We start from the raw sequence: 21,985 nt of genomic DNA on the forward strand, positions 1-21,985 counted from the left end.
CTCAGACAGCAGTTCGATACATCACCAGCTCAGCCACTGCCACGGCACATGCATAATCATATTTGACATTATTATTTAACTATTATTGGCAACTTAAAGGGCGTTTAGGGTTCATCTCTGAGGAGAAGAAAAAAAACCCAGTGAAACTGATTTGCTGGGTGTTGCAAGCATATATAGATCAGATATCTACAGGCCATCTGCTTCCAACTGAAAAAAAAAATCACTTACTAACATTTATTGTGCGGTTACTGGCAGCTCATGCTGAAATGTAAATGTAAATATTGACATGAGCTTTTGATAGTTTCTGTTGCGGAGAAATACCCTCGGTGTACTTTCAGTAGAACTTTAGTCTGTGCGAGTCTGCATTTGAAGACGCCACAGACACATGGCACAGTGAATAAGAAACACACACAACTATGCACACTGTGCAGTGAAATATAGACAAGCATTGTCCAGGTCAGTGCAGATACACACCGCTTTCGGCAACTACAGAGCAATACTGAGAAGGGTAATAATGTACCGGCCCATACTTACCATATGGGAAAGCACTCGTATTTTAAATTCCTTAAGGGACAGTGAGAGTGTACCCAGAATACCACTATACATCAAAACCAAGACTTATTCAGACCTGTGTGCGGGCTCACACACACGCACACGCACACACACACACACACACACACACTCAGACAGCCTGACAAGTCTCATTTCTGCCCATAGTAGAGACATGTCTGACCTTTCATACTGACTGCGACCGACCAACCCTCTTTGATGTTCGCTAATTACCAGAGCTTGTTAAAGCCAAGAGCGCTAATTAACCCCACAGTCCCGCCACAAAGGGCGCCCATAATTGGCACCCACTAACGAAGGGATGAGCTGCAAAAAGACTTACCTGGTAACCAAACATTTGAGTGCACCATTGCTGCTATTTCCCTTGTCCTAGTTATATGTCTGTCTGTCTGTCTGTCTGTGTCTTTGTACTGGCCTCTGTTCCTCTCTCTCTCTTTCGCTCTCTTTCTCTCTCTCTCTCTCAGAACACATGGGGAGCAAAATGATGATGAGGGGGGAAAAAAAGTCACTCTCCCTCCCTCTCTCCACCACAGCCCCTCCCTCTCACCCCTTCCACCACTGTCTCCACCCCCGGCCCACCCCCCCACATCCTGACAGAGCAGTAGACTGAAAAAAAAAAAAAACGCAGTGTGAGAGAAAAGGAGGTAAACAGAAAGTGAGAGAGAGAGAGAGAGAGAGAGAAAGAGAGAGCTTCTAATTAAAGAAGGAGGAAGTAACAGAAGGCGAGGGAGAGAAAGAGTTGGTAGAAACAGAGACATAGAGAGAGAGAGAGAGAGAGAGAGAGAGAGAGGGGACATAGAGTTTAGAGAGTGGGTGGAGGCAAAGAGATAGAGGGGGTGGGGTTCCCTTCTGGAAAGTGTTGGGGTAGCTGGAAACTGTCGATCACGATTTTGTTTTAAAAAAAAAAAAAAGTGCCATCTTTTCTCTTTTCTCTTTGCTCCCATTGGCTTCCGCAGCCTTTGAATTGTTCTGTTTCTCTTCCTGTTCCCCTGACATTTTTTGAGTTCAATTCATATCACCTTTTTGGCGTGGTATGTGGGACATGTGTGCTGTGAAAGCCTTTTGACACATATATTTTTCATCAAAATAGATAAGGGAAAGGAAATACAAATTCATCTGAGCTCACAACGTTCACGATGTTCAATGCTCAGCTAAATGTAATATTGCATCTATCTTGCAATAGCATGTCTCTGTCTCTTTTTATCTCCTTTTCACACTATATTTATCACAATTGCTATAAATCTTTGCTTTCATGAGAGTCAAACATGAAATAACAATGGAAATGACATGAAAAGTTTTAGGATTGCAATGACAGTAATTGTTACAGGGAAGTAACAGAAATGATACTGTACATCTCTGCTTCCTCCTTTTTACTCTACAGATCCTCATCATCTGTGTTGTATTCCTGAACTTCCTCTCTTGACTCTCTTTCTCTCTTTCTCTCTCTCTCTCTCTCACCCATCTTTTCTTTTTTCTATGTTTATCAGCACATGTACCTCCAAGCCAAACAATCATAGGTGAGACAGTACTGACGATATATTGAAATATTTGCCTTTCCGTAATAAACCTTCACGTAAAGATTTACAAGACAATCTGAGACTTTAACGGCACAATAATTCGACATAATCATTATATTCCTGCATAGTCCTAACCTACCCGACGTTTCTTGCAGTAGCTCAACTTCACCACACGATGGCAGCCTTGTCCATCCATTGCATTCGCATCGACAGCTTTGAGCTGTTGAGTGAGAGTGTCTGATACACTGCTTCAGAGTGAAGGCACACACTACATTTCCGTCTGTCTGTTTGTCCCAGCGCGGATTGCCTCGCTCAGATACACAATATGGCTTGGAATCCACTGCATCGAGGGCGGGAAAATATTTAAAGTCCTCCGACATTGTACTTCCAAACTTCATTTACGTGTTAAAATGTCAAGGAGATATGAGCACGTCAGACCGAAATCCTGTTGTAAAAATCTCTTAGGTGTAAGTGCTGTGAGGTATCAAGCGTCAGTGGTGTGTACAGGCTATGCAGGCCTGGGCTGGCACTGGGAGCTGGACTGTGGTCTGGACTGATGATAAACGGGACTCATATGGTGGACTTCGGCGGCCGACATGCGGTAAAGCAGCGACAACGCTGAAAAAGGCACACGCCGAGGAACCCACAGGGCTCAGAGAGAGGGGTGGATGTGACCCCCCCTGTCCCGTGTCCCTCGGTCACGGTTGTCTAAGGACAGTGACAGACTGCGCGTGGGTCTGCTGTGCTGGGGCCAGCGAGGGGTTGGAGGAAGGCGTGCCCGTGTGTGTCGCTGGGTCAGAGGTCACCACGTCGCCCCAGCGCTGGCCTTGACCCCCCACCCCCCAAACCCCCCACTCCAAAGCTCGCTCTCCAGGGAGGAGCGTTGTCTGTGCAGGACCAGGGGGGCCTTTCTGCTGTTGGGGAGGGGGGGGGGGGTGTTAAGAATCTGTTCCCATGACAACAAGCTCAACGACACTCCATTCTCGCTGCTCTGAAGGTACTGATTGCGTTCTGTTGCCCTTCCCATACGGGAGAACCACAGAATATATAGATTTATAGATTTATAGATTTACCTGACATACCCAATACAGACATTTATTACTTCCCTGTATTTCAAAATGCTTAAAAGGCCATTAAATTGATCCTAGCATGATATGTGGGTAGATAGTGGTATACATTTGGAATGTAAGAATGTAGCTAATTTAGGACGAATGTAAGTCTGATATTTGGTAGTATTTCTATGCACAGATTTTTTCCACAAACATTTAAGAGAGGGTATGGAGCGGATGTCAACCAAAGGTTCCCCTCCACCTTTCATTCACAGTGGGACACCTGGCACCAGGTTTGCCTGGGATTGGTGATGTCAGCAGTCAGGGATCGCCACATGGGCACAGTGGCACCCCACAGGGCCAGGACCGGCCTGTGTGTCCCCTCCACGACTCTTGTCCCGGGTCCGAGGCTGTGACCTACGGGAGGGCCGCGGTGGAGCCACAAGGCCCAGGGGGACCCATCAATCACAGCTCTGTCACAGCTGACGAGGAGGGGGCGAGAGGCAGCGGGGGGGGGGGGGGGGGGGGGGGGGGGTGAGACGGAGGAGCACTGACCATCACGTGACGGGAGAGGTGGGGGGGCGTAACTGCTGGTCACTGCTGGGGAACAGGGTCCAAAGCTGTGGCAGCGCCGATCCTTTGAACGGCAGCCCCCCCTCCAATTCCCCTCGCCCACACGTTACAGAGAGCACACACTTTCACCCGCGCTGGGACACACGCTCAACATGCTACTGAAACCCTCCTGAGTTCGGTGAGTCAGGCCCGGCCACACGCAACTGGGTGCTGCCCTGGTTTCCACACCACACCATGGCATTACGGAAAATGGAGGGTTTCACAGAGGGTGCGGGCTGTAGAGTGTGTGCACCGGGGGGCGGGGGGGGTGGGGTTGCGGAGGGCGGATACGAAATTAGCCCTCGGAACACAGAGGCTGAGGGCCTGACCTGGTTGTGAGGTGATGGGACTTCACAGGTGTCAAAGCAGGCAGAGATGGCCTTGTGTGAGTGAGGTGCCAGAAACCCTTGACCTCACAACAGCCAACATATCATACCTCCTCAGAAGAGTCATATTACTCACAGTTTTGTCCCCAGTGTGAACATTCTCACACATCTTGCAGTCCCGCTAGTAACAACACTGTAATTGTCACTGCGTGGTCGCAACTATGCGAGGCAACTCATGTTCAGTCTAATCGCTTGTTGGGTACTGAAACAGCAACTGTCCTCACACAACTTGAATTCACCTTATTTACAAGCGAAAGTTTCAAGCGCCTTCAGACCCACAAAGTTATTTTGCTCCGTGCTGGAGATAACCAAGGACCAATATTTGTGGTCTCCTTTCTCCCGTCACTGTCTCCATCAATCTATTCTTTCCTCTCGCCAAAATCCCATCTCACCCTCTCTGAGTCCTCTTCATCTTCCTCCCTCCATCTCTCTCTCTCTCTCTCTCTCTCTCTGCCCCCACCCCTCTCCCCCTCTCTCTCTCTCTCAGTGCAGAGTGCAGGACTGCTGGTCAGCAATAGCCGTGACATCACTGGACACAGCTCTGCACTCTGATTGGACACTTGGCCACGTTGCCAAGCAACAGCACCGAAAGGTCTGTAAGTGAGCGAGTGTGTATATGTGTGTGTGCGTGTGTGTGTGTGAGAGAGAGAGAGAGAGAGAGAGAGAGAGAGACCGACAGAGAGAGAGAGTGAATGTGTTATTATTTATATGTTTGTGTGTGTCAGTAAATATGTAAGCATCATTGCATATATGTGTATTAAACATCACAAAGCAGGAATGTATAAATGTGGAAACGTGGGTAATATAAAATCTCAGAAAGAATCATATAAAATAAACTCCACTAACAGGTCAAATGCATTTTAACACAACTTTACCTGTTTTGTGTGAAGTTTTATGATAGAAATTGAGAGAAAACTGAACAATTTGTATGGAGCCACAAAGCATTACAAAGCATTTGTTCATGTTAGTCAGGGTTGTAATGTTGCCAGTGTATAAAGATTTGTATAGGTACGTACCCACATGCATGTCTATGTGCATGTCTGTGTGAGTGTGTGTGTGTGTATGTGGGTGTGTACATGTGTGTGTTTGTGTGAGTGTGAATGTATATGGGTGTGTGTATGTGTCTGTGTATACATGTGTGTGTTTGTGTAAGTGTTGTGCATGTGTACGTGTGTGTACGTGTGTGTGTGTGTTTATGTGTGTGTCGGTGTGTACGTGTGTGTGCATGTGTGTGTGTACGAGCGTGTGTGTGTGTGTGTGTGTGTGTGTGTGTGTGTGTGTGTGTGTGTGTGTACGTGTGTGTGTTTATGTGAGTGTGAGTGTGTGTGTGTGTGTGTACATGTGTGTGTTTGTGTGTGTGTCTCCGGGGAATGGGTGGTTATTGTATCTGACACAGCGGCTCTTTCTTGTGCCTCATATTTCTGGGCCGATCGATTCCTCTGACTCCCGACAAGACAATAATCGCACCTCCCTCCCTCACTCCATCACAGCCATTATTACTGGCCTCCCCAGGGAACACAATGAAGGGAGGGAGAGAGGGATGGAGGGAGAGAAAGAGAGAACAAGAAGGAGAGAGAGAAGGAGGAAGAGGCTGGAAAAAAAAGAAAGGGTAGAGGTGGGGTGAGAAGAAGGGGGTGGTAAAGTCAAGCTGGAGTGAAGGGTGGTGTTGAAATGGGGAGATGATATGGAGAGGAAGAAAAGGGAGGGAAAGAGCATGGGGCCTGTGAGGTACAGACACGGAGGTGTGCAGGAGAGTGCCCTGTGAGTGTGGAATAAAGGAAGGGTATCAAACAGACAGAGATGAAGCATTCACACTGTCTTTTTCCAATAAAGGAGAGGATGAGAGATGGGAGAGACAGAGAGAGAGAGAGAGATGGAAAGAAAGAGAGGGGCTTCAGGGAGGCACATTTGCACATTTGTTTTTGGAACCAGGAGTCAGACATGGTGGAAAATGAAAAGAAACAGTATTAGTCTGTTAGACACAGGCTGACTTATGCAGGCGTTCTTTAGAATGGACCAGAGGAGAAAAATATGCTTTATTACGCACTGAAAAAACCCTCACTGTATTCTTAATTCTCCTGTCTGTGTGTGGCAGTCTGTGTGAAGATCGCTGTGTCTGTCTGGGTTGAGTCTAGATTGCAATTACAGTAATTGGCTCTCAATTGAAGAAATTGCTGTTTGACCCCCCCCCCCCCCAACCCCTCCTCCCTCTCTCTCTCTCTCTCCCCCTGCATTGTGCTCTGGTTCGCCCCCTCTGTTCCCTTCACCTTTTCCCCGGTCCTCTTTCTTTTCAGTTTCTCCTCATCAATATTCCCCTTTCCCCCTCTCCCTCTATCAGTCCATCCATCTTTCTCTCAGTGTAATCCCTCTCCCTCCCCCTCCCTTCTCCCTCTTCCATCGCGCTATTCCCGTTCTCCCTGCGCCTATCCCATTTTCATTTCCCTTCTCTCCCTCTCTCTCTCTCTCTCTCTCTCCCTCTTTCAGTCCTACCTCTCTCCTACCTCTTTCTTCACCCTCCATCCATTCCCTCCCCTAGCGTCTCACCTTACTCTTCCCTCCCTCAGAGTCTGGCCCCTCTCTCCCTCTCTTAATAATTGCCACAATTGGTGACTTTTTATTGGGCTGACTTCTTATTTATTTGTATTCCGTTTATTATGACTGAGAATAAAAACATACAGTAGATACACAGGGGACATGAGGTGCAGTTGGGAAAAGAGAGAAACAGCAACTGAAAGAGAGGGAGGGAGGAGGTAGAGGTGGTGAGTGTGTGTGTGTGTGTGTGTGTGTGTGGGGGGGGGGGGGGGGGTTGGGGGGGTGGGGGGGTTAGGAAATTGGTCTGGCTAGCGGAACAGCTTTTCACCCCTCTCTCTCTCTCTCTCTCCCTCTCTCTCTCTCTCTCCGTTCTGCTTTGTATTCTGCAGAGATGACAGGGGGAAAGCTTTATTGCTCCGAGTTTGTATCGATCGGGGCCCCTCACAGGGGGCATGCAGACACACGCACACAAAAGCCACTTTCACAACGACCACAGCTTCAACCTACCCCCCCCCCACCCCCCAATCCCCCCCCTTCATTTGTTCCTCCCTCTCCTCCCTCTCTCTCTCCCTCTCTCTCTCTCCCTCGCTCTGAAATTCAAATTCAAGGCTCCTATTCTCAAAGGTTAAGAGACAGACACGGCAGCTTTTTATTTTTCTAACTGTGTTCTGAATGGAGGCTGAATCAGATAAACAAACTGAAAGACCTTGAGACATAAATATAAGTAAATATATAAATATAAAGAGAGACAAATAAATATGTATCCCTCTTTTCTCCTCTCCCTGTCTCACTCTCCCCCCTCTCACTTGCTCTCCCCCCCCCTTTATTTCCCTCCATCGCAGTTCAGTGCTTTTTTATGGCATGTGAAAATGATATTGCTTCTGCCGAGATGAAAAAATAAAAAATGAACAAGCCCATGCATGCATAAATGCTCACACTACCTCCACGTAAAGTCACAAAAGACGCCGACAAAAGGCCCCCCGTTTGGGTGGGGGGGGGGGGGGTAGCTTGTAACAGGTACGCATTACATATCCACCCTTCATAAATATTTCACTTGGAAATAACCAAGGCTCTGCGTTTGATCAGCGGTGCGCTATTGACCGGTAATTACATGCAGGCAGTTTTTTTTGTGTGTGAGCGGGACAGATTGCTGTCAGGGCCCAGGATACATGACCGGAGGGATGTGGGTTCAGCTCCCTGGTGGGGCACCGTCCTGCTGTTGTATCCTTGGGCAAGGTTCCTCACCCATAATTCTCCGGTGTGAACCCAGCTTAGTGGAATTACTGATTTTAACCTGCGTCCGTCCTTTGGGTAAAAGACTCAAACAAGATAACCAGATCCAAGTCGTGTTCGCTGGGTCCTGACACCTGAGTAGAACTCAAAAAGCATGGACCAAAACCTAGTGTTGCGGCTGTCAGTTAATTATTTTAATCTAAAGGGCGCATTCTTAATAACAATTTCAAACAACACCCAAAGACATATGCTGTAATTCACGTTTCCATGTTTACTGATCCAGTATGTTCTCCAAGAAAACCATTTTGAATTACATTTGACTACATTTTCAAGTCCTCCCTACACCGACTTACAAACATCCAAACATTAACAGTGTGTCCATAAACTCTTGATCAAACATATTTTATCAGAGATTTAAACTTTAATCCTAACAACCACAAGAAAATGAAATCAACCTTCTGTAGTCTGTAGCAATGGTACAGCATCATTGCTTTGTCCTAAATAAATGAATCTTAAAAAATCTTAAAATCTTCACAGATATGCTGTTTGATATTCATATCCATTCCGATATTCCTTGAAAATGTCTATGGGCCATGAACAAAAAGGCCACCTCACACAGTGCGATCTACAAGTTGCGCATATTTACCAGTACATACAGTTTAGAATGGCTTCAATGATTCATTTAACTGAATTATTGAAGCCTGATCATTTAAAATCAGTTCCAGTTGGAAATCATTATTGAGTGTATACACAGATTAAAGATCCCTACAAATAAAGATTTCTTTAATTACTATACTGCGCCTACAAATGTGAAGTATCAGTGAATTCATGGACATACAGAAAAGCATGAACATAGAGATTTACTGACTCCTATGTATACTACATATCAATCACTTCAATGCCCAGTTTTCCCTTAAAGAATGTAGAGCTTGCATACTGATGGAAGAAGAGCAGGTGAGTCTACCAACTGTCTTTCATTCTGTCCTTCTGTCCGTCCTCTTCTGTCTGAGGGATTGCATGAAAAATACCAAGGCTCACAACCACAACCAAAAAGTGTCCACGTTCGATTTATGAGCGAACTACAAATGCGATCAGTATAAAGCTACTGTCGATAGAAAAACCTACTATTTGCCAGCCTCGTGATGTTTTGCGTATGGCTGTGGGTGATTGCTACACACAAGGGTTCAATTGTGGCTCCAGCAAACACAGTTGTAGTGGAGATGTTTGTGTACCTATGCACAAACACACGACACACACACTCATACGCGGTTTTAAAAATGACTCCAGGCCATTACTGCACATAGAACTACTTCTATTTGCTGAGTTCATATGTAAACTCTACAGTTGGAGTTGAGTGAGAGTTTGTTTGTAGTACAGTATTAATGTGTACATGTTAAACTGATGACTCTAAAGTCATTGTGAGGGTAGTTTGCTGTGGTGTGTGAGTACGACCACTCCCTGTGTTATTCCTGAAAGCGTATAAAAAAAAAAAACCTAAACCATGATATGATCTTTAAACATACATCCACAACTTACCCTTAAATGCTCTACAATCAGTGTAAACATAATATAAAATTAAGTCTAGGAGTGTATTGTGCGACAAGCTTTGTTTGATGCCTGGTGCACTATAACCAATCATGTGGTTTTCCACCAGTATGAGTGGACACAGGAGCCATGTACAGGAGTCAAAGAGTAACGTACTGTACGAACACAGATAACCTTGTGCCTACACTTCCCAGCATGCACCTCTCCAACTTTAAGTAGCCCCATAGTCTGGCCAAAGTACTATCTCACATATCTTTTTGAGAAGTTTAGAAAGTGTGTTGTGCTCAGAGTAATCTCATTGGTCTACACTTCAGTATAATAACCCAAAGCACCTGCATCAGAACAGATACCATCAAATGCTACAGCATGTATTTAACTGCTCTGCAGATAGTTAAATGCTACACATGTAGCATAACAGGGATAATTGCAGTGTCTTGTGCACAAGACCCTGCAGGAAGGCGATGTGTGTGAAGGTACACGCATTAACATGTGTATGAAAGTTTGTGCTTGGTCACATGACATGAGCTTATGTAAGTAAAGATGAATTTTTATGACATAAACACATATCTGTGTGTCCATGTGGAGACCTTTGATCTTACGTGCAGTTGAAAAAGTCACACTGAATTCATTACATACATTACATTACGTCATTTCGCAGACGCTCTTACCCAGAGAGACTTCCAAATAAGTGCATCATAATGCTAAGAGTAGTTATTGAAAAGTACTACAAGAAGTGAGTAAGACATTGAGTTAAGTGCTAAACTTGATGCAGCTTTTTTTATGTTGGGGTGCTCAGATGTGGTGGTATTTCAGTGTGGTGACATGTATGTGTGCTTATATATCAAAAGTGCCTATATACCAAAGTGCCAAAGTTTTTGTCATTTCATTCATAAGGACTGTGCAGGACTGCAAAACTTTTAGAGTGGTTTCTTTTCTGCTGAACGGGCACAACGAGGGCAAATGCGCCCACCCCCGGCCGCCGCTGCTGATTGGTCGCTGGGCGGCGAACACGCCCATGGGCGCGGGCGTGCATGTGGTGCCACGTGCTCGCTGTGTTTACATTCATACAGCGGCACGCCAGGGCGATATCTCACCGCGATCGATTAGAGAGAGAGAGAGAGGGAGAGGGAGGGAGGGAGCGAGGGAGAGAAAAATCGGTAAAGAAAGCAGGTTATCTCCTGTCATTAATGGAGGGGAATCCCTGGTACGGGAGGGGGAGTAGGGGAAGACCGGGATTCATTGAGAAAAAAAAAGAGGGAGAGAGAGAGCGAGAGAGAAAGAGAGGGAGAGAGAGAGAGAGAGAATGTTTGGCATCAGGAGAAAGCAGACAATTATCTGTATTGATTAAAGCAAGCTAGTACTGTGAAGACTGAGAAAACTATGACTAGATCAATACAGAGAGAGAAGGGGGGTACAGAGGGAGAGAGGGAGGGAGGGGGGGAGGGTGGGAACAAGGGAGAGAGGGAGGTCAAAAGGGTGGCAAAGAGTGAGAGACCGTAGAGGGAGTTGGACAAGGGAGAAGGGAGAAGGAGCTGTGAAGGACAGACAAACGTAAGAGAGAAGTGGACTCAGGTAAGTGTGGACACTAGAGAGAGTAATGGAGGGCAAGGGTGGGAGAGGCAGGACCAGAAAGAGGCAAGTGACAGAAAGAGAACAAAGAGGATGTGGGCATTAAAAAGAGAGGGAAAAAGAGAGAAACTGCAAAAGAGAGAGAGGGCGTGAGGGGATGAGTTGGCACAGAGGTAGCGGGGTAGAGTTGCCATGGAGCTAGGTGTGGGGGGCCCCCTCCAGACTTAATCTATAAAAGTGGGACAAAAGCTTCACGGAAACGTAACAATCCGAATTGAGAGGAAACGTCCCGCTGGCCCACAGAAACGCTCCCCAGCCCTTCGCCCCTGATGGCCTGCAGAGATGTGCTGACACCCCCCCCCCCCCTCTTTAATCCACATCCTGCCTGCAGAGTCCAGTTTCCGGGTCCATGTGGACCGGACGGACCACTGAGGGGTCTGCTGAGGAGCAAGCCCTACTCTCTCCGTACATTCCCCCCCCTACGGATCGGGCTCCATCAGCGAGCAGGTTCTGTTACCCAGACCCAGTGGCTTCAGAGGCCTCCAGTGCTTAGCCACTTAGACCCAACCAGCGTCCGTAAGCTGGACCAAATTGTTATTAAAATTTTAATTTCTACATTTGATGCTGGTGACTGTATTGGCAAATTGAATTAGGTAGAGATGGAGTTGTGCCTAAACTGTTGCACTGAGGAAATTATTTTATGCAGAAATGTTAAATATACAACTGTGATATTAGGTTCACAGTTGAATTTGTATATTGTGTTGCTTTGCAAGTGCTCCTGCAATATAAACAAAATATTGAAATTGAATTTTGAGGGATAGATAATGGGAGGGATAATGTAGCGATAATTGCACTTGCATCCTGATCTAGGCACGCGCTTGTGATCTCAGCATTACGTCTGGACGGGATTGCTTGTATGCCCCACGCTCCCTACGTGATTATCAGTGTTGCGTTTGCCCAGTTCCCCATGCCACTTTATTAGGTTCACAGTATACTCCGCTCTGCATAAGGACGTCTGCTGAATGAAAATAATGTAATGATTTAATAACAGGTGGAAACGATGAAAGAGTGGGAAAATGCATATATAAAACGGGGAAGGATTAAGGCAGCAAGAAAAGGAAAGAGAAGGGAAAAAGACAAGGAGGTGAAGAGCAAGCAAGCGAGGGACACAAGGGAGAGAGAGAGGGCTGCACAGATTACAGGTGTATCGTTATGCATGCGTGACATCACAAGTCCCCTCCCCCAGCCCTCGGGAATGGGCGCCTTGGAAACAGTCACTAAGGGAACAGACAAGTGTGTGTGGGGGGGGGGAGAAGGGAAAATGAGAGAGAAGGCTGATAGAATGTGATGTGGAAGGGAAAAGCAATGTGAGAGAGAGAGAGAGAGAGAGAGAGAGGGAAGGAAAGGGAAGGGAAGGATATTGTCCTGGTATATTGCAGACACGGCTATTGCTCTCCCAGCTACCCGCGGCCCTTCCCACTGTGCATCCCCTGTGCCACAAAAAAGCAGGCTAATACACTTTCTGTAGGGGGTACTATTTGACTCAATGAGCAATCTCCACCAGTGGCGGCCCGCTGCATATATGCTAACGCACACAATCAGACCGAAGCCACCGAGCATCCATCAGGGCCATTTCAGCCCCTCTCTCCTTCTGGTTGAATGGTCTCCCACTCTAACCCCTGCAGGACCCTGTAAGTGCTGTTGGGTCTTGAAAGGAATGGAAGTTAAACAGCACTCACTGGCTTTCAAACTCCAGTTTGGTTTATTGATGCGTTGGCCCGCTGCCAAAAAGGCAGCGTTTCTACTCAAACGGTCCCCACTCCTTCCATTCATTCGCGCCCGTGCGTGCCGCCTCGGTCCCCGCACACGCCCGTTTACACTGAGAGCACACCTGCCTTTCACCAACACATCCTCTCCATACGGTTCAAACAAACATGCGCACACGCACATACACACACACACACACGCATGCACATACACACACACACACGCACATACACACACACACACACACGCATGCACATACACACACGCACATACACACACACACACACACACGCATGCACATACACACACACACACACACACACACACAGGCACGCACGCACACACGCACGCACTAACACATGCACACTCACTCACAGACACACACACACACACCACGCACCACACACACACACACACACACACACAACAAATGCACTCACTCATTCATACACCCAGTACTTTTTAAACACCCTCCAGGACTAACAGGACTAACTTACAAACATTTCAGGCTTTATAAACCCACTTCATATCTTGGAATTTATTTACTCAAGTTTTCATATTTTCAGCTTTTTACCCCCCCCCCCAAATTTTTCCTCTCCCAACACTTATGACCTCATGCAAAACGTGTCAGCGGACAGTGATTTATACACCGTTAACACCCTTCAACTGTGGGGCAAGTAAAAAAAAAACCTTGCTTAACTGATGGCAGTGATACAGCAACAGCATGGCCTGACCTTCAGTGAAACTCACCGAATAAATAAGAAACAGGACGGAGATCTTGAACGTGATGAAAGGCACAAAGGTATTCCTACGCAGTCTGACACAGCCAGATGAAAGACCATAACAGTATAAATAGTATAATTTAAAGTCCTATTTTCTACTTCTGTGTATTTTATATTTATATATATATATATATATATATATATATATGTTTTAAAAGTATCACAGAGCAAAAGCTTTAATTATTTGAATTTGCACATTGCCATATTGACCATTTTGTCAAAGAAAGGAGATTTCAGGTGTAAATATATGCTAATATAAACGCATTTGAAAGTACCTCCCTAGCCGTTAACTACATATTTGTCAGTGGCTCCAGGTTTGCCTTTTTTGCATGGCCCCCTACATTATTCATGAGTTTACTGAATTTTTTACCCATTCAAACCACGCAGTATATATCCCCACTGGAGACCAGTCTCTCTACCAATATGCCAGAAGCCCGTTCTGATAGCGCTCTCCTCGTGATAAGACATAACAGGAAATGAAGGGCAGAGACATTCCAACGCAAGCATTATTTCAGCGGGATGGACATAATCCTATCAGCTGCCAGCCCAATGCAGAGCGGGTTTGGAAAGCCTTCTCCTGGCTTCACCGTGTTGGCCGAAGGTGTTAGGTTTCAGGGCGGCTGTTATGACTAACCAAGCTCGTCAGCCCAGTGCAATTAACGGCAGTGCCGGCTGGCCGCCCACACTGAGACTAAGCAGGTGACGGCCCGTTCGGTCCTGTTGAGTTTACCACAGTTCAGCCGGGCACGAAACGCAGTATCTCCCACCAGTTTGTCTGTGTCAGTGTAAACGCTGGCGTGTGAGTCTCCATATTGCTAGTCATGCTTAAGCTCTCCCTCCCTGGCTTTTTTTTCTCTCTCTCCCCCTGCCCCCACCCAGCCCAGTCTTTAACCTTGGCCCCTAGTGACTCTGCCTCTGGTAATAAAGTCACCCCCCCCCCCCCCCCCCCCCTGCCTCGCTCTCCTCCTCTCTTGCTCTCCATCTCCCTCTCCCTCACCCCCCCCCCCCCCCCCCATATCCCCCTCACCCCCCCGTCCCCCCACACCCCACCCCCGGCACTGCTGTTGTCCGGTGTTCACCTCATTCATAGTAAACACTATTGATTTTCAGCACGGAAAATAAAAAAAGCCATGAATTTTAATGCTTCTATCTGTCCCCTTCTCTCTCTCCCGATCCCTCTCCCTCTCCCTCTCCCTCCCCCCTCTCCCTCATTCTTTCCTGAGGGGAGGATAAAGCGTTGGGGATGGAGGGGGGGGGGGTCATTTCTCATTTCCCAGCTGGGGCTCTTACACCCCCCTACCCCCCACCCACCCTCCCCCTAAGTAGCAGTCTGTCCCAGGAGAGAGTGGCTACACTCATACATACACACCGCTGATATCCTTCATTGATATTCCCCCTAATATTTAACCGCTATCAATATCCGCAAGCCCGATATATTACTGCTGAAGCGGTCAGTCCTGATGTTCGCTTCCTCATTTCAATTGATAATTGTATGGTTATTACCAGCTAATGCATTGGATTATTGACAGTGTTTTAGCTTGAGCAATATTGCTGATTACTGCTGGTGATTTGCTCTATTGATTGTACAGTATAGCTCCTGTTGTTACAGATTGGTTTCTGTCAGTGAAACTTGGTGCCACTCAGGCAGATTGGTATTGTACCTGGCCCTACAGATAAACTGCAGGTGCATCAGTTTGTCTTGTTATGTGGTTATGATGTGTAACCATCAAATGCAATGGTTATACAGTCACCACTCATTTTCATAATCTTCTGGTGACCTCATCCCTGGACATAAATAACGTGGCAGCCTTCTGTACCATAGAATCGTGTCTCTCAAATATGATTAATTATGTGCAAACAAAAACAGGTATTATGAGAGCTGTGAAGTGCTGCCGTGTACAGTTCAACAGCTACTTCTGTTATGCTTGATATCATTGCCACTGCTATCACTGTTTGACTGGCAAATGTCGCTGCTCCTGTTGAGATTTTGGGGTCCTTTTTAGGTTCTTTATGTGAGGATAACATGTACAAAATGTGACAGACAGATGACAAAGGGAAACGAAAAGAAACAGAAAGCACATAAGAAAAGAAAGAATAGCACAAAGGAAAACAGACAGACATTCATTATGCAGACTTTTTTTATTTTTTTAAAGCGAAACATACAACTCTATTTCTGCATGGAGGATTTTGTGCTAATTCCATTGTTTTTCCATGGAATTATTCATGCCGTTTTTTCATTCAATATTATTCATGATATTACTATTATATTATTTAGAATTTTGTGGGAGATGTGGGGTCGAATGAGAATGGGGTTGAGATGTGGGCTGCTTCGGACTCAAGATTTTTGTTGAAATAAATTACTGATTACTATTGTAAGGTTATTATCGTGCACATTCATTTCTCTCTGCTGTCAGGTTCCATAACCGGCAATGGCATTGCTGTCCCTAGAACTGCCACAGCGGTAATGTTGCTTTCTTTGTAGCTTCCACAAATAGCATTGCGGCAGTTACCAGTGGCATTAAAGCTATTGGCGAGCGCTATCTCTGCCATGGTACCCCATACTGCCGCCATTGTTGCAGGCATTCCCGATACCACTGACTGCCACTTAAGGACCTTGTGTCATTGCTGACATTAAGTTCCATTGGTATATGCAGCTTTGAATGGCTTGAAAATGTGCTATACAGACTTAGTGTGTAAGTGCATCCCGCTAATATAGCCGCCCAGCAAAGCATGCTGGTGTTATTTCACCGTTTCATTGTTGTTGAAGCTCCAACTGCTGCGCTGGCCGCTAAAGCAGGCAGCTATTCTGCTTTGTCGTTTTATGGCCTATCTAATGATCTGTAACTGGACTTCTCTCTATCCTCTTGAACTCCCGCACCCCAAGACTGCCCCCTTTTCCCACTCTCTCGCCTCTCTCCTGCCTCTTTCTGCCCCCTCTCTGCTTCTTTTTACCGCTCTTTCCCTGTCCTCCTCCTTTCTCTCTCCCTTTCTCCTCCTCCACTCCTGACCCACTCTCGCTCTCTCTTTTTTCTCTTTCCTTCTCTCAATCTCCCTCTCTCCCCCTCCCTTGCTGACTTTCTCTCTCTCCCTCTCTCTCTCTCTCTCTCTCCCTCTCTCGCTCTCTCTTCTTCCCTCTCTCTGTCAGTATTGATTTTGCTATAAGCAGTGTCCGGGCTGTGACAGGGCACTGCAGACAGACAAAGGCGGACTTCATCAACTGTCATTGAACACAGAAACATCTCCTTAATAATCACTCCATCACACTGCGTCGGGGAGGAAGAAAGAGGGCGGGAGACGGAGGGAGAGGACAGTGGCATAAAAACATAAGGAGTCGCGCACCATCTTGGCCACAAAAGCGCCATAAGGCACTGTACCCAGTGAACACTGTGCTACAGACATGCAACCTCCCTCCTGCTGGCCCTGTACCTCTGCAGAGAGCTCTGTTAGGAGAGGGTCACCTGAGCAGACCCTCTTTCGAATTGTTATTTTGTCCGACTCCTATTTTGGTCCTGAGGTCTCTTCAGCAATCAGACAATTTTGATCATTTAATGACTGGAAAAAGTCATCCTGACAATATTGTGCGTGGCAACTGAAAGTCTAGTTCGCTCTGATGGCAGACGTAGAATGAATCTCAGCTTGCTTTCACTGATTTGTATTATGAACTCAGAAATGAATGTGGGAAATAACAGATGTGACCAATAATGACTGGATTTTTTTAAATGAGAGCTTTTCATCGGAAGAGGTCATATAATTTATGTGCACAATACATTACACAGCCTTGTAAATTAACCACAAAAAACCAAATCTTTAAAAACATATTTTTGCAATGAGTTGCTGACTTTAAAATGTACTCGGCACAGTCTGAAGAATCTAGGTTATTAAATGAACTGGCATTAAAATGTGTTTTACTAAAATAGCTTTCCCATTAATTGCATTGGCATTAAAATGTGTGTTACTTTAGTGGTTCTTATTACAGTCAACACCCCTTTCCTCAAGAGGGCTTCTGTTAATTTCGAAGAAATCAGTAATCCTTTCATTCACTATGCACTAAACGGGAACCAGTTGATGAGCGCTGACTGTACGTGGTCAAAGGAAATCTCATTACGAAGTCTTTGGTCTATCTTTGTAATCTTACTCCTTCTAATTTACTGTGTACATTCCGAAGACTAATGCAACCCAGCAAGAGGGATTTGTGATCAAGACCACATATCTGCGCAGACAGAAAATCCACACCGAGGTACTAACTGCTAATGAGACGAAGGCGTGGAAAGTATCAAAGTGCTGAATTACTTCTCGCAATTAGCGAGAACTCCCTAATTAAGAGAGATTGAATGAATTGTTTGCAGAACTATTTCTGTGTGACTTTGGGGGACTTTGTGGATTTCCACCTCAGACCCCGGTATACAGTAAAGAGAAGCAGTGAAACAGCAGTTCAATATGACAGAATAGTTCATCATTGCGCAAATATAAAAAAACCTTGTGTGTGCTATGGTGTTTACTTACAAAAAATAGTGCATACTGCATACACACACTTTATAGATAGATAGATAGAAAATTAACAGGTAATAATAAATATTAATAAGCCTAATATGTGGATGGTTAAATGGAACCAGGACACACTTTTATGTGGTATTCTATCTCCTTCCTGGATCAAGCTTTTCCCTTTTCCCCTTCATCTGACTTCCCCCTTCCCCTTCTCTCCATGTCTTACCTCCCACACCCTCTACCTCTCTCCCTCTCCCAACAGCCCACCGCTCTGCCTCCATTATAATTTGACTGATGATTAGACCTGTCACTCAAGGCAGCATGTGGCCAATTGGAAATATAGAAAGAGGGGGGGGGAGGGGTTGTTTTTCTCATTTTCGTCCATTTCATTATTATTATTATTTTTTATTCATTCTGGAAAAAAAATGTGGCAGCATTCCGTCTCGATCCCTCTTGCTCTCCTCTTATATCCGCAGAGTCCTTCATGCTTATTGCTCTGGCCCCTGTTAGGAGTCTTTGGCTTTTATGTGAGTCTTTACACAGTCCATAATGACTGAAGTAACAACCAGCCGGCGACTGCCCCTGTGAAGCTGGCCAGAAGAGGAGGAGAGAGAGAAAGAGCAGGGAACCAAAGCTGGAGAGGGGAAGCGTGGACGGAACATGACAAAACGGAGAGGATTCAAGAGAGGGAGGCAGAAGGGAGAGAGATGTCCCAGAGGCTCATCCCCCTCCCACCCCACCCTCCTTACACACAGTGAGACAAAGGGTAGGAGGGTTTAACCTTTGTCCTGGATGGGGAGAGTTGGTCTGTCTGACTGTGTCTTTCTATTTACCTACCTTTTTTTTTTTTTTTCTATCTGAAGATGCTTTTATTTGCATGCCTTAGATAGGCACTACACATACTACACATAATTTGGTCGCTCCTTGGAGCAGGGCTGTTGAATCCTCTTTGCTTCACCTTGCCCTCATTACCACGAGAGACCGTTTCACGTTTTAAGCATATCCAAATGTGATAAAGCAAAAACCTGAAGCATTCTTTTGTTGTGCAGGAAGTTTATTTTGCTAAAGTGCCTCAACTGAAAGGCACAAACAAGCACTCAAAGCCAGTGACGCCGAAAAGACATGACAGTTTCCGCTCTGGAAAAGACATAAAGCGAACAAAAATATCTTGGGAGCTTTTTATGTGCTTTATGTGCTAAGGCTGGGATGTGTAGCTCTTGACAATGAGACTGCAAAGAGCAGTTCAGCAACACCTTCCATCTTTAATGATGCAACACGTATTAACATTTCCAGCTTATACACGTATACATGCCTTGGACAGATCACTGTGGTGGACACATTATTACATTCGATTATTCTCATTTAACTGACACTCTTATACAGAGTGACTTACATAGGTTACAGTTTTATCCATTCATACAGCTGGATATTTTTCTGAGGCTATTGTGGGTTATTTACCGTGCTCAAGGGTACAACACCAGTGCCCCAACAGGGAATTGAACCAGCAACCTTTCAGTTACAATCCCTGATATTTACCACTACACCACCTTGCTGTCCCAAGCCGTAAAAGTGAAAGAGGTAACGTGTGTCGTTGTGTGCCATTATGGCAAAAGGTGATTCACTTTTGAGAACCAACCCAGGAAATTAAACTCCGTTACCCAGCATTTCCCTGGGCATGACTCAGGGCACAGTGAGGCACTGTGTTGCATAGGGTAGGAGGGGAGAGTTCCAGTGGCCATTTCTTGGTATATTCTTGGTAGAATAAAACATCTGTGGTATTACCATGTCTCTGGGTGTCTCCAGCACTGAGACAATCTCCACCCACTCTCATACAAAATGAAATAAAACACGTCAGGCACTGGGTAAACAGGCGATGCGGGTGGCACTGAGAAATGAGTGTGACTAATGATGAAGAAACTGCGATACCGCTGGAGTACCTTGATGTGTCATCGATTGCATTACAGGAAGCAATCTAACCTTGCTTTTCATCCATGGACGTTTTACCTCAGGGTAAACATTTTTTTTGTTACACATTTAGAGCGTATTTCATCCAAGTGTGAACATGTATAGGCATATAAATGCATAATGGAACCCTGAAGCTGTTATGACGCATGCATACCAACAGGCACAGCCTCTTCCTGTATGCAGGCCAATCAAAATGGAGTCGGGCCCTGTCCCTGCTTCTGAAGAGCGTCTGACGAGCAGATTTCCTCTTTTTCTGTACTGTAACCTGTAGCTCCTACTTCCTCCGAAAGCCTCACGTCTGTGCTCCCTGCCTCTCGCCCCCCTCTGACAGCTTACTGAGGGGTGCACAGTCACATGACAGTGTTGTACTGACTCTTATGCGAGAGGAGATGAGTTCAGGTACATCATTTCTTTTGGGATCGGGATAAAAATGGATCTTATTTCTCCTGCTCTCAGATACACTCTGGATTCAAAAAAAATCCAATATTGTGAATGTGCTTTGGGGTTTTAAGCACTGAGAGTTCTTTTCACAGCTCCCAATCCATAAGCCTAACTCAATAACTTACTTTTTTTGTTTTATACTGAAACAATCTGGAACCTGAAACAACAACCGCCTAAATTAATTTTAATCCCGTGATATGATACAACTTTTAAACGCCTGAATGTAAACCCGGCTATCGTTGAATACCGTAATCTTGAAACCTAGCCAGCTGCTAACCTGGCCCTAGTGTTCTCACTACAAGGGTACATCAACACTCATCTCTGGATGGGTCTAGTCTTATGTATGCGTGCTTATGAGTTTGTGTGTTTGTGTCTGTGTGTGTTTGTGTGTGCATGCATCTGTGTGTATGTGGAGACAGAAGCATTGATAAATTCATTCTAATCTCAGGTTTCTCCTTCAAAAGCGAAATCTAAACGTGTGGTACAATGGAAATGCCTATAACACAATGGCATGGCATCTTGTGACAGAACCCCCCCCCCCCCCCCCCCCCCCAAAAAAAAAAAAGACAATGACAGAAGTGAGAGTGTGCTGTCAGGTGCATCAGTGGTGGAAGAGAAAAGTGTCACTGCGTGAGAGACATGCTAACAGATACACATCCGATAGAGAAGGGTGGTCTCTAAGTTCTCTCCATCCCAGGGAGGTGGGGGAAGAGAAAGGAAGGGAGGGGGAGAGAGAGAGAGAGAGAGAGAGAGAGAGAGAGAGAGAGAGAGAGCAATTGCTCTGGGGGAGGGGAGGGACAAAGGGGGAGGGGGTGTACAACAGACTAATTTCATTTCAGGACAGAGCCCTCCTGCAGGGTTATCCCACAGAAAGGGAGAAAAAGAGGGGAGGGGGGATAAAATAAGGGAAAGGTGGGATGAAAAAGGAAAGAGCGCAGGAAAAATAAGATCAAAGATTGGTTATTGCACAATGAGGTATTGTGTGCCTGTGTCAGTGTGTGTGTGGGTGCGCGTTCGTGTGCATGTCATTGTGCGTGCCGGTGTGAGCGTCTGCCCGTGTGTGTACGCGTGCGTGTATGAGGCCGTGAAGGGTGTGTTGGCTTGAAAGCCGAGTGAAAGAGACCAAAGCAGCAGAGCACTCAGATTTATTAAAAAAGGAGAACCGACCACTCTCACTCCACACTATTGTCACCTGCTACTGTGCTTTGTACGTATTCACATTTCTGCGCATGTATTCAGTCTGCATGATATAAATATTTCATAAAGCCACACAGAAGACACAAACGGCATGCTCACACAGTCAGACTGAAGGACGGACAGAGGGTCCTAGAGGTTAATAGGACCCCTTCATTTCCATAAATCTTATCAGCTAAATGAAATGGAGAGGAAGGACCCCTGATTTAGACACCTACTAAACGGCCTGCACTGTGGGGGGGGGAGGAAACTAATCAAACTGGTTAGTTTTATTGCTCTTTTTTATTATCTAAATGTACCAACAGAGGACACACACACACACACACACACACTCAGATACA

The 21,985-nt window shown here is 45.8% G+C and overlaps 1 protein-coding gene across 1 annotated transcript in view; it reads right to left on the reverse strand.

Moving 5' to 3' along the window:
* LOC118784413 (POU domain, class 2, transcription factor 2-like) overlaps window positions 1–21,985 on the reverse strand; it is a 50,402-nt gene that overhangs the window by 21,126 nt on the left and 7,291 nt on the right. The window contains exon 2 of the mRNA XM_036538645.1: window positions 890–952. Within this exon, the coding sequence (XP_036394538.1) occupies window positions 890–952 (63 nt within the window). The remainder of the gene's footprint in view (window positions 1–889; window positions 953–21,985) is intronic.

This window comes from Megalops cyprinoides, chromosome 10, assembly GCF_013368585.1.
Source record: "Megalops cyprinoides isolate fMegCyp1 chromosome 10, fMegCyp1.pri, whole genome shotgun sequence".
Classification (NCBI taxonomy): Eukaryota; Metazoa; Chordata; class Actinopteri; order Elopiformes; family Megalopidae; genus Megalops; species Megalops cyprinoides.